Genomic DNA, 12,267 nt, shown 5'->3' on the forward strand with positions numbered 1-12,267 from the left:
AGTGCCTGACCTATCAGACACTGAAGAAGCACTAATTATTAGCTTGGGTTTTATTGATAAGATTGAAAAGATGGCCTAGGAGACTGAGAAGTCCTTGATGTACCTTGTTGTAGAGGGAAAAACCTGCCCTGTACAACGAGAAAAAAAGGAATGAAAAGATTTGGACTCTGAGGAAATAAAAGTGGCCACAGTGGGACAGGGCTGTGGTTCTGAGCAGGGCAAGGAGAAAGACAGACAAGTCAAAGGGGGCAGAGTCTCCTCTGGTGCATCCCCAAATGGCAGCTGAGCATTAGAAGCTCAAAGACAGGAGCTGAGGATATTTAGTAAAGAAAAATGAAGGACGATGACGGATGTCAAGCAGTGGTGTTATTTCCAGCCACTCTCACTATGAACTGTCATGGCCATCCGTGTGGATTGACCAGTGTGAGACCATGCATGGTTCATCAGACCCTCTTTGTAATTTTTTCCTGCTCCTTCTCTTACTTGACATTTATATGAATTGGCTTCAGAATCCATATCAAATGGCACACTCCCAGGTATTTTTTCCCACGTGTGAATGCATTTTTATCTAGTCTGTAAGCGTAGGGGCTCCTTCAGCTTGGGAGGACTTGACACCTGCTTGTGCGTGTCTACGTTCTCTCATGTCTCCATGTCCATCTTTGGGTTTTAGTCCATCAGGAAGTCTGGGCAAGTGTATGCATTTTCCAACACTGAAGTGAGTGGCAGTTAAGGTATTAAAAAAAATTATTTTCAGAATGCTTGGTGAATGTGGATGACAAAATAAAGCCTTTTATTACAGATAGCTTAAGATTGACTAGCCGGGGAGTGGCAGAGAGTCAACATAGACACACACACACAGACTAGAGAGAGAGGTATTGATAAGATATGGATTTAGGTATTACCCCTAAATTTTTTGAGTTAGAGAGTTTCCGAGGATATTGAGAAAATTACTGGAACTTGCCCAAGAACCTGTCTGTGCAGCTCTATGGCCAATAAATAGGTGGAAACTGCCTCACCCACAGACATGCTTGTGGTTCACATTTTCTCCATTTTGGCAAGACCAGTGCGCTCACCCTCAGCTAGATGAGGGTGTAGGTGAAAAAGATTGTTTTTCACATGGGGAAATCAGTAAGTATAGTAACCACAGCTGTGTAGTATGGCTGACAAATGCTGGGGAGCTCCAATCCGTTGTTGTCAAAGAATGCATCGATCCCGTGGAACAAATTGCCAGAACTTACCTGGGGATGCCTACATCTGTTAGACTTCATGGCTGAGGTCAGGGTTCTTCGGGAAGACTTGCATTACGTCAGCTCAGACTGATCTCCAAGATTGTTCTCTAGCTTGAATACTACCTGTCAGGTCCTGCTAGGAAGGCCTTCAGGCACTGTAGATGACCCAGCAACTCCTTCCTTTTCCTGTAATGGACTACTTTGATCCACTGTGGCTCCACACATTCTTGCCTTTTCCACAGTGCCTCCTTCATTCTCCAGAAAGCCTAGTGCCCTGGCCAAGCCTGGCACCCACAGCCTCCATGCTGGTTGGCACAGATCACGTTCTTCTTGGCGTGGCTTGCCGGTGCATGCATATAACACTCCAAGCTTATCTGTCCTCTAGGTCTCTACCTTCTGCCTTGTCCCTTCTCTCCCTCTCCATTGCTTTAAGTCATCATCACCTCTCACCTGGATTCATGCATTGTCTTCTTTTTTTAAAAAATTTATTTTAAATAAGAATTTAAAGAGAGTGGGGGAAGGGGCAGGGGGAGAGAGAGAGAATCCCAGGCACGCTCCACACCTAGCACGGAGCCTGATGCCGGGCTCGATCTTACCACTGAGATCATGACCTGAGCCGAAATCAAGAGGAGGACGCTTAACTGACTGAGTCACCCAGGCGCCCTTGGACGGGCGCATTGTCTTCTAACCGATCTCTTTGTTTCTACGTTTCTACCCTTACCTCAGCCCACCCCACCAACCCCACCCCAGCTTTATCACAGCAACTGGAGTAATAGTTTTAAAATGCAAAATTGAGAGTATCACTTTCAGATTTCTTTCACAAACGAAACCCCCAAAAAAAGGCCCCACAAAAGGCCCCCACGGCCCATGTCCTCTCCCGTCTCACATCTTGGAACTCACTGCTGGCACCCTGTTTTTGAGCCATTTTGGGCTATCTGTACTCTATAAATACACGGTATTCTGTTACACTCCCGTGTCCTTGCCCCTAATGGTACAATCCTAAAGTCTAGAATACCCTTTCTGCCCTCTGCCTAAGCAGGTCCAGTTCATCTTTTTGTAATGGCTTTATTGAGATACAATTCACATAAGAATTGACTCCTTTAGAATGTACAGTTCAATGGATTTTAGTTTAGCCATAGAGCCGTGTCATGGTCACCAGGATTGCCAGAACATCTTTACCCCTCTAAAAGAAACTCTGCACCTATTAGGAGACACTTCTCATTTCTCCCCAGCTACCCACTTCAACCCTGGCCAGCCCCTGGCACCGGTCAATCTACTTTCTGTCTCCATAGATTTGTCTCCAATTATTCCAGGGTCATCTTTCAAGATTTTTTTTTTTTCAGGCATTGCCTCCTCCTGTGTGCCTCCCAGTACCCTGATTTCAAAGCCTCTCTGGGCTGTAATAATTACCCCTGCATGGTTCTGCCATAGTACTTAGCCCACTGTATTCTTGCCTGGCTCACCACAGGAAGTGACTGGCTCATCTCTGAAACCCCAATGTCCAATACTTGGCTTGGTTTAGAGAAAGCACCCCGTAACTACTGGCTAAATGAATGAATGACTTTCAGGAAGCCCTGACAGGGAGAAGGACCTCTCAGTAAGTGGGTGAGAGATGCATTCACTAATACACAGCTCAAGCCAGATGGTGGATACCTATGTGCCCAGTTTTCAGCTTACTTGCACTTGGATAAACTCAGCAAACACCCCACTGGTGTCTCTTCCATCTCTACAGTTGATACGCAGGTTCCAGAACCTAAGGGAAACATTATCCTACGTGGAGGAGAGGAACTATAGCCTCAGGAAATATTCATGATACAAAATTTAGGCTTTATGTGTGGGACTAACTCAGGTCATCCTCCTGCTTAACTTTCAGAATTTTCTATTCTCTCTCTCTCTCTCTCTCTCTATCTCTTCCTCTTGCCTTCCCTTCCTTTTTGTTTCTCTCTTCCTCCCCCCTCTCCGCCCCCACATACCTCTGGGATATTTTTAAAAACATCCCTTTATTTTTAAAGCACATTTCAGAGTATCTCTGATTAACGAAGTTGGTCCGTAGATTAAAAAAAAAAGAAAAAACTAACTTTAGCATGAGATGTCTAAACACGAATCTACTCAAAAGCTGTTTAATTGTTCCATTTCATGCACCACATTTTTTTTTCACATGATTGGATCTTGAAGAAGCTCATTAGCAAAGGAAATATAAAACAATTTGCCAACACAATGGAGTAACAAGATGTTACATACTAAACCATCTCCTTTTCAGCATTTTGTTGGCCTAGAGAGAAATGGGGGTGCACCCTGACTCCGGCCATGGCTGTCTGCCTTCCTCTGTCTCTGTGCCTTTCTCCCGGTTTCAAACTTCCTCATTCTTTTCTTCTCCCAATCTCTTACGCCCATCTTCCTTGTCTCGCCTCTCCACGCCTGATCTCTTTCTCTCCCTCGTTTTTGATCCCCTCCCCCTGCCCATCTTGCTCTGCAGCCTTTATGTCTCACACTGTTTCTCCTTCACTTTCTTTTTCTATTCTTCTTCCTGAGTGGTTCCCTTTCTTTTTTCTTTCCTTCTGTTCTTTTCAGCCAGGATGAGGCAGGGAAGAGAGAGTGGGGGGGTGTGTGTGTGGGGGGGGTGGCAGAGGGAGGCGAGCAGGAAAGGAGAGAGTGTGGAGGGATTGACCATGGGACTGTCCTGTACCTGCCACATCATCTGCCACCAGAGGGGATGTGCCCCTGGTCCCAGTCACCCATATTCCCTTCCCCTTTAAGGTAAGGCACAGAACCTCTTTGTGCCTCACTTTTTTTTTTTTTTTCTGCCTTGTAACATTGAAACAAAATCTTATGTTCCCAGACTACCTCCCGGAGATGGTGTTAGGGTCAAACTTGGGAATGAATATGAGAAAGGTTTGAAAAGAACCAGAGCCCTGTAATTGGAAGCACTCAGGGGAGAGGGTGGGCGGATTATGGCCCTGCACTGCTCCAGGATCTAATTAACTGAGGGTTGCAGTTCCGGCTTTTCTGAGGAATGTGTTTCTTCTCACCTTTGTTCCGCTCATCAAATCACTTGGTTGTCTGTGTACCTTGCCTGAATGTTCTTAGTGTCTTCGGAGGGGAAGGATAACTGGTTCCTTTGTATGCTGTTGATTCTTATCCCTTCCTTTTCTCTTGCCTCGGGCTAGCAAACGGGACCTCCAGCAGCCAGCTCTCTACCCCCAAGTCTAAACAGTCACCCATCTCCACGCCCACCAGTCCTGGCAGCCTCCGGAAGCACAAGGTATTATGTCTCTTATACCTTACTAAATCCCTTTGCACTCCGACTTCTGTGAATAGCTGGGTGAGGGTCTGCTCTGCCATCTCCTTCAGCAATGCAGCAAGGCCAGAATCTCCCTTCTCTGGTCCTTGAGTTCGCAGCCCTGGGAATCCCAGCAGGGACCAAGCTTCCAGTCACTTTCATTTATTTCTCTGACCACCTGCCTCCCCCACCCCCCTCACGTTTACCTACTCCCAGTTCCGCTTACCCAAAAGGAAGAGGTAACAAAGGTCCCAAATACATATTTCTGAGTTCACGGTGTTGGTGTCGCCAAATGATGGCTCAGAGGATGAGCCAAGTGCTTTTCACTCCAACTGAGAGTCGTAGCAAAGAGGGTGTTGAGGGCAACTTATGTCCCCAGGCACCAGTGGGTGGAAGGGACAAAGACAGCAGTTAAAGTTAGCACCGAGTGACTGACTCCCTTTAGATTTGCGGGACATCAAGATATGAACAGACCCTAGTTTCGGAGGTATGCTTCCTTCCCAGGCAGATTCTGGTTCAGTGTAGGAGAAAAGGACACGTGTGCCGCACTGGCCCTGCCTGGGCACCGTTTACACCTCCAAGTCATTCCAAACAAATACCCTGCTAAAATAAGAGAAGCTTGTAGACTTGCTAGCCCCACTTTCCAAGCAGATTCCCACCCAGAAATCTCTTCTGGATAGAACATCTGGAGTGGGAGTGGTCCACGGCCTTGAACCTCATCTCTGAGGCGATGTGAATGTGGTTTCGGCTCTGAAAATCTGCCACACTCAGGAGCAGCTTCTCCCTGCTCACAAGACTCTGTGTGACATGGAAAAAAGCAAAAGGCCGCTAGTGTGGCCAGCTCCGTCACGGAACCACAGATGTTCGGAGCTGGAAGGGAATTTAGATGGAGATAGATTACTTTCACTTGATTCTCTCCATTGTCTTGTGAGGCCGACCTTTTGCAAGGGAGGAAATTAGGATCCAGAAAGGTTAAGTTACTAGGGTGACGTAGCTAGGTGGTGGCAGACGTAGGCCAGGTGTCCAGGTTACCACCACCCGTACGCCCGAGCCAGTTCACGCTAGCTCTGTGGCCAGCGACGCCATGTTGGTACCTAGAACTCAGCCGTGGTGGCAGTATTTGCACCGTGGAAATCAGCACACTTTACACATCAAGGCTGCTGTTTTTTTCCCTCAGGAAGTTGGTTGTTAAACGTGTAACCACAGTACACCACTGCCCCACATCCATTTTCCCATTTCTCTACATTAAAATTTTAATTTCCTGGTTCATCTGACCATTACCCGTTCCATCATTCCTACTTCCTGTTCCATTCCTGTAAGGGCCCCTTTAAGTTTCTGGTACTGACCCTGACCAGAACCTTCTAATTGTCCTGCTCAGCTATTTGGTTTCCCCCAAAGGACGATCTGCTGCACTGTCTGTATGGCCAGTGCTACCTAGAGGTTGTAGCAGGGATGAAAACTACTCTTGCAGTCAGCTTTCAGTTATTCTTCTGAGCAAAGCTTGTTAAGATGGACACTCCAAGATGGGAAGTAGTCTACTTCTGTTGTTCCGCTCTCCCAACAGAAGCTCCTACGCTACACTGCTTCTTGCTGTGTCTTTGCCTTACGCATTTCTGCCCTTACTGCCCTTCAGAGAAGATTGACCTGCCCCCAGCACCTTCCATCAGTACCTTCCCAAAGGGATGGGGCAGCTTGGGGCATTTATTTGGCCTGCTCACTTGAGTCATTCAGCTTTTCAGTTGACATGTTCAGTTCATTTAGGCTGAGGACCCATCGTCCATAAGCCCGTTGAGGTGAGTGCTGACCTTGTTAAATCATTTCTCCTGGTTGGGTTTGCAGGCTTTTTGTGTGCCATTTTCAGTGAGTCCTTTTATTTTTAAAATGACTCTTTTTTTATGACAGTGAAGCAAACAAACATTATGTAATACATTATATGATTTTCAAGAGACAACTTTTAAAAGTCTTTCTTTTTGATAGCGTATTGTAGAAATGGAGAGTACGGGCCAGTTCTTAGGTAGAACGTCCTTTGATTTAGGTGTGTCTGGTGTTTCCTTGTGATTAAGTCCCTATTTTGCATTTGGGGCAGAATTGTCATAGAAGGATGTCGTGTCTCTCTTAGTGCATCCAATCAGGAGGCAACAGCTTCATGCTTAATACCACCAATGATGCAGGGTGAACTGTTTTTTTCTGAATAACCTAAAAAGTTCTGTGAACTTGGCTCAGTCCCCCTGGGTCTCAGGACTCGGCTTCTTGCTCCTCCTTTTACCCAGCTACCTGAGCCTTAGTTAGCACCCTCAAGGTCCTTGGGCAGCGGGCCTAAGCAGTTCTCATCTGAACTTCCATCCAAGTGGACCTGAAAGGTGTGAGTCATGGTGGAGACAGGAAGCAGGTGGCTGAGGCCATGACTTTCCTCCTGCGCAATTGGAAACAAACTTGAAGTCCCAGCATCCCTTTGGTAACTTTTGATGGCTGTGGCAAGGCCCTAAGCTGTAATCAGCCACTTGGCTTCCCCTCTTAAGCAGCTCATGGAGAATCCTCTTTAATGCAGCTGTGAGGGGGTTAGCCAAAGTCCGCATACTCAAGTGCTACAATATGGACACAAAGTAAGTCCTTGGATAATTAATGAGAACAACATTTTGCATTTCCATACTGCTTTATCCTTTTGCACAGTCATTTTCCTGTTTACCCTTGCGATAACACTGCGAAAGAGCTAGGTCAGGCAGTGTTTCCATCTTACAAATGTAAAAGGGGGGTGCCAAGGGCAAAGACAACCCCAGTATGATTCAACAGTGCGGAGAAGGTAGCACATTAAAGATGTTCCAAAAGCCTAGAAATATAGGGAAACTCTTTTGTTTATTTGAAAATGTTTTCCAGATTAGTGATTGCACTCATGCCTTTAAAGGCATTTGGCTTGCAGAGCTGTCTGGAGATCGGAAGGGAATATATTTGACATATTACTTGAAAATATAACTAACATGATTTAAATACACATTCTCCTCTATGTTTCTAGACCTTTTTTCTGTTGTCCTATAAGCGCTTGGAGATATCGATAGTTTGATGAATAAAGCAGGGTCCTGATCCTTAAGTCACAGACACCACTCTAAGTGGATTTTGGTAGTGTAACCAAGAGCGGACCAAAGGACTATAGGCACACAAAGAGGGGTGGGAAAGGCCTCAGCCTGGGGGAGGGTGGGAGATGGGGAAAGTTTTGCAGACTAGGTGACACTGAAGTGGGGCCTTGAAGCCTGGGTCGGCTTTTGATGGCTGGTGAAGAGAATTGGGCACTCCAGCATTAAGCCATGCCGTCAGAAAAGTGCAGGGCACATTTGGGAAAAAGCAAACCCAAACTAGAAGCCAGGTTTCTCAAAACTCCTCTCTGACTTCCTTTGGACTATAAGCTCCTTGGACCAGAGACCAAGATTTTGTTTTCTCTAACGCAATAGTATCACCAGCACAGCTGTATCTGTTAAAACATTCTGTTCTGTAGGGCTCCAAGGGACTAAGCAAATGAATTTCAGGTGCAAATTATTTGTACTGTTAAGCAATATGTGTCTTTCTGTATTTCTACATATCGATCAAGAAAAACACAGAGTTGAGATAATTCCTTTTCCTGAACATTGTTCTACCCACACAAGAAAATATCTTTTGAATACGAAGGAAGTGGATGGAGGAGAGAAGTACAGAAGTTCATTCCCAAGACTAGTCATATGGATTCCCTCCACAGCCTGCCTCTCACCTTACCCATCCCAGGTCATAGCAACTCCAAGTGCAGTCTCCTCCCTATTCTACCCGTAGGCCTGTCCCCCTGCCTTCCTCTGAAATATAAGTCTGAAATAATCTTCTCCTGTAATTATTTCCACCAGCCAACCAACTACACTGAAGGGTCTGTTACATGAATAATCAAGAGCAAGGGTGAATGCTAAAGCCCAGGGTTCGGTGTGGTGGGACTCAGAGGGGCCTCCATAATGAAAAGGCCCTTCTGTATCGCTGCCCCCAAGATGCCCAGGGAGTTCATGAACTTGGCAGTGTCTGTCTCGTTTCTCTTGCTTTGGTCTAACTAATAAAACACAAAATGCAATGATCTGACTTAGAGAATTTTAGAACCAGAAGGAAACTGGATATAATTCACATACTGTAAAATTCACCTCTTAAAAGTGTACACTTCAGTAGTTTTTAGTATAATTACAAAGTTGTACAAGAATGTATTCATCACCCTCAAAAGTAGTCACAGCCCCTTGCCCTCTACCCAACCCCTGGCAACCACTGATCTACACTCAGTTTCTATGAGTTGGCACATTCTGAACATTTCCTATAAATTTCCCTCTGAGCACTGCTTTAGCTGCATCTCATAACTTTTGGTGTATTGTTATTTCATTTTCCGTTATTTCAAAAGTCTTTTCTAATTTCCCTTGTGATTCCTCCTTTGACCCATTGGCTATTTAGCAGTATGTTGGTTAATTTCCACATATTTGTAAATTCCCCAAATATCTTTCTGTCTTTGGTTTCTAATTTAATTCCACTGCAGTGTCTTTGGTTTCTAATTTAATTCCACTGCAGTCAAAGAACATACTTTGTATGATTTCAGTCAGTTAAGCAGACCCAGGTGTAGACTTGTTTTGTGACCTAGCATATGATCTGTTCTGCAGAATGTTCCATGAGCCCTTGAGAAGAATGTGTGTTCTGCTGTCGTTGGATGGACTAGTCTATAGATGTGCAATTGTTTGTAGTGCTGTTCAAGTCTTCTCTTTCCTTGTTGGTCTTCTGCTTAGTTATTCTGTACGTTACTGAAGGTGGAGTATTGAAGTCTTCAGCTGTTCTAGATGAGTTGTTTTATCCCTTCCTTCAATTAAGTAATTTTTTGCTTTATGTAGTTTGGTGCTCTGTTGTTAAGGCACATGTATGTTTTCAGATGTATTGACCCCTTTTATGATTAGGAAATGTCTTTATTTTTCTCTAGTAACAATTTTTGTCTTAAAGTCTATTTTTGTCTGTTATTAGTATAGCCTCTCCAGCTCTCTTTTGATTACTAATTGCATGGTAAGTTTTTTTCCATCCTTTTGCTTTCAACCTACATGTGTCTCTATATTGTGTCTCTTTCAGGCAGCAGAGAGGTGGATCATGTTGTTTTTTTGTAAAATCCATTTTGCCAATCTCTGCCTTTTCGTTTGAGTGCTTAATCTACTTATGTTTAATGTAATTACTGGTAAGGTAAAAATTACATCTGCCGTTTTGTTATTTTCTATATGTCTTATGTCTTTTTTTGTCCCCTTATTCCTCAATTTCTGCTCTTTTTTGTGTTAAATGTTTTTTCTAATGTACCATTTTAATCTCCTTGTTGTATTTTTACTAATTTTATTTTGAGTTATTTTCTTAGTGGCTGCCCTGGAGAGTACAATTAACATCTTAGTGCAATCTACTTTGGAATAATATCAACTTAATTTCAATTGAACATAAAAAAATTTACTATAGTATGGCTTTGTCCCTCCCCTGCCCCTTTTGGGCTCCTATTGACATACAACTTACCTCTTTATGCATAATAAGTCCATCAGCACACTTAGGTAATTACTGTTCCACGCAGTTGTCTTTTGAACTGGGTAATAGAAGAAAAGAGTTACAAAAATAAATTTGTGCTGTCTTTTGTATTTACCTATGTATTTACTTTTACCAAGTGTTCTTTCTTTCTTATGTGGATTTGAATTACTGTCTATTGTCGTTTCATTTCCCCCCTGAAGGCTTCTCTTTAGTATTTCTTGGAGGATATGTCTGCTAGCAATGACTGCTCTGTCTTTGTTTATCTGAGAATGTCTTGTTTTCTCCTGCATTCTTGAAGGATAATTTTGCTAGATTTTCTTAAATGCCTTGATCCAATAAGGCTCCCTACCTTGGCTGAGATGCTGTGTGTGTGTGTGTGTGTGTCTGTGTGTGTGTGTGTCTGTGTGTGTCTGTGTGTGTGTTGGGGCATGATTTCAATGCTCTGTCAGGCAGTTTATAATTTTCCTTAGCCTTCATTTGCTGCTTGTGCAGGGCCTCAAGGCCAACCAGAGGTGAGAGTCTAGGACCTCCTTAGGTCTTTTCTCAGAATACACCCAGTCCTGAACATATGCCATGTCATTGAGATTCCTGGGAATATGTGAATACGTTGGAGCTTTTCAGAGTCTCCTAAGGACACTAATTCTCTAGCTTTTCCTTTTAAGATTTTGAGGAGCTTCATTTGCCCCAACAGTTTCCTCTACTTTGGGCAGCTGTGATTTCAAAAAATTGCAGCTGATTAATGCTCCTTGAAAAGGTGGTTCACAGTGAGTGTGCTCTGCATCAGGTCAAATAAAGAGCCCTACAAGTGGGAGTTTCCAAGGAACTACCAAACAGGTCAAATAGTGACAATTCTCTGGGAATGGGGCATTTTGGGGAGCTCCCAACTCATTCTGCACCATCTGGTCACTACTAAGTTGCTGTTGTTCAGATACTGGAACTGAGAGGCTGTTGGTTTTCAAAGCTACCCTGGAGCTGGGGAGAGGGAGAAGGGAAATAGAATAAGCTAAAGCACTAAAAGTTTTGATATTCTTACTGAGATTCAGCCATTTTTCTTGAACAAACCCTTTTTGGATTGCTGAAAGCTTTTGGCTAATTTCCAGAGTTCTGAAAAAGTTGGTATTGACAATTTTTCCAGTGTCACTGTTGGAGCAGATTTTCAAAGAGTCTTTCTTTGCCATTCTGGAAGTTTAGAGCTCAAAGATACTTTTGACTATGTTCAATTTTCGCTTTACTCAAGTACAAGAGAAGTAAAATCCCTTCAGAGATGTGACCTGATTGTGTACCACTTTGCCTGAGTACAATTTTACCAGTTTTTATTGAACTCCCTCTTGTTTCCTCAGCCTTGCACTTCCTGTTTATCAGTTTTATAAGAGATTGTGTTTGGTAGTTTAGAACAAGGGTGCCAAATACTGCTTATGGCCTGGTTGTTTGGGGATGGCCCCCCGATGTAAAAAAAGAAATGTTTCTTATATCTTTAAAGAGTTGTAAAACAAGCAAAACCCAAACAAACAAGACTGCATGACAGAGACCATATGTGGCCAGCAAAGAAAGCACAAAATATTTACTATCTAGCAATATTTGTACTTTGTACAAGTACAATAATGTACTTTGTAAAAGTACAAAAAAGTTTGTCAGCCCCTGATTTAACATGAAGGGATAGCGGGTTGGTGAGAAATGAGTCTATTTGCTGTAGTTGCCTTTTTTGTGTTTTTTGATGATCAAATAGTCCCTTGAGGGTCCTAAATAACAGTCTGAGAGGTGGAAGAGACATTACATATTGTCCTTTCCAATACTGAATTTTCTTGATGAAGACACCAAGATTCCAAGACTTGTTCAATGTCACAGTACTAATTATCCAGGACTAAAAGTTCAGGTTTCTGAATATACTTTGCTCCTCTTTCCATTGAAGCTGCCTAAAAATTTTCTTACCCCTTCCTTCTCAGCAACAAACATTCTTTTTTTAAAAAAGATTTTATTTTCAAGTAATCTCTACACCCAACATGGGGCTTGAACTCACAACCCCAAGATCAAGAGTCACATGCTCTACTGACTGAGCCAGCCAGGTGCCCCATAGCAAAAAGCATTCTTTTTTTTTTTTTTAAAGATTTTATTTCGTCATTTGACAGAGAGAGACACAGCAAGAGAGGGAACACAGGCAGGGGGAGTGGGAGAGGGAGAAGCAGACTTCCCACGGAGCAGGGAGCCCGATGCGGGGCTCGATCCCAG

At 43.7% G+C, this 12,267-nt stretch overlaps 1 protein-coding gene across 1 annotated transcript in view; it reads left to right on the forward strand.

Annotated features, from left to right (window-relative positions):
* Positions 1-12,267, forward strand: part of DCX (doublecortin) — a 130,646-nt gene that overhangs the window by 115,866 nt on the left and 2,513 nt on the right. Inside the window, exon 6 of the mRNA XM_088028540.1 lies at positions 4,397-4,491. Coding sequence (XP_087884666.1) covers positions 4,397-4,491 — 95 coding nt within the window. The remainder of the gene's footprint in view (positions 1-4,396; positions 4,492-12,267) is intronic.

The sequence above is a fragment of the Eumetopias jubatus genome, unplaced genomic scaffold, assembly GCF_037043125.1.
Source record: "Eumetopias jubatus isolate StellerSeaLion01/CBP00866 unplaced genomic scaffold, mEumJub1_p1.0 scaffold_11, whole genome shotgun sequence".
In the NCBI taxonomy this organism is placed as follows: Eukaryota; Metazoa; Chordata; class Mammalia; order Carnivora; family Otariidae; genus Eumetopias; species Eumetopias jubatus.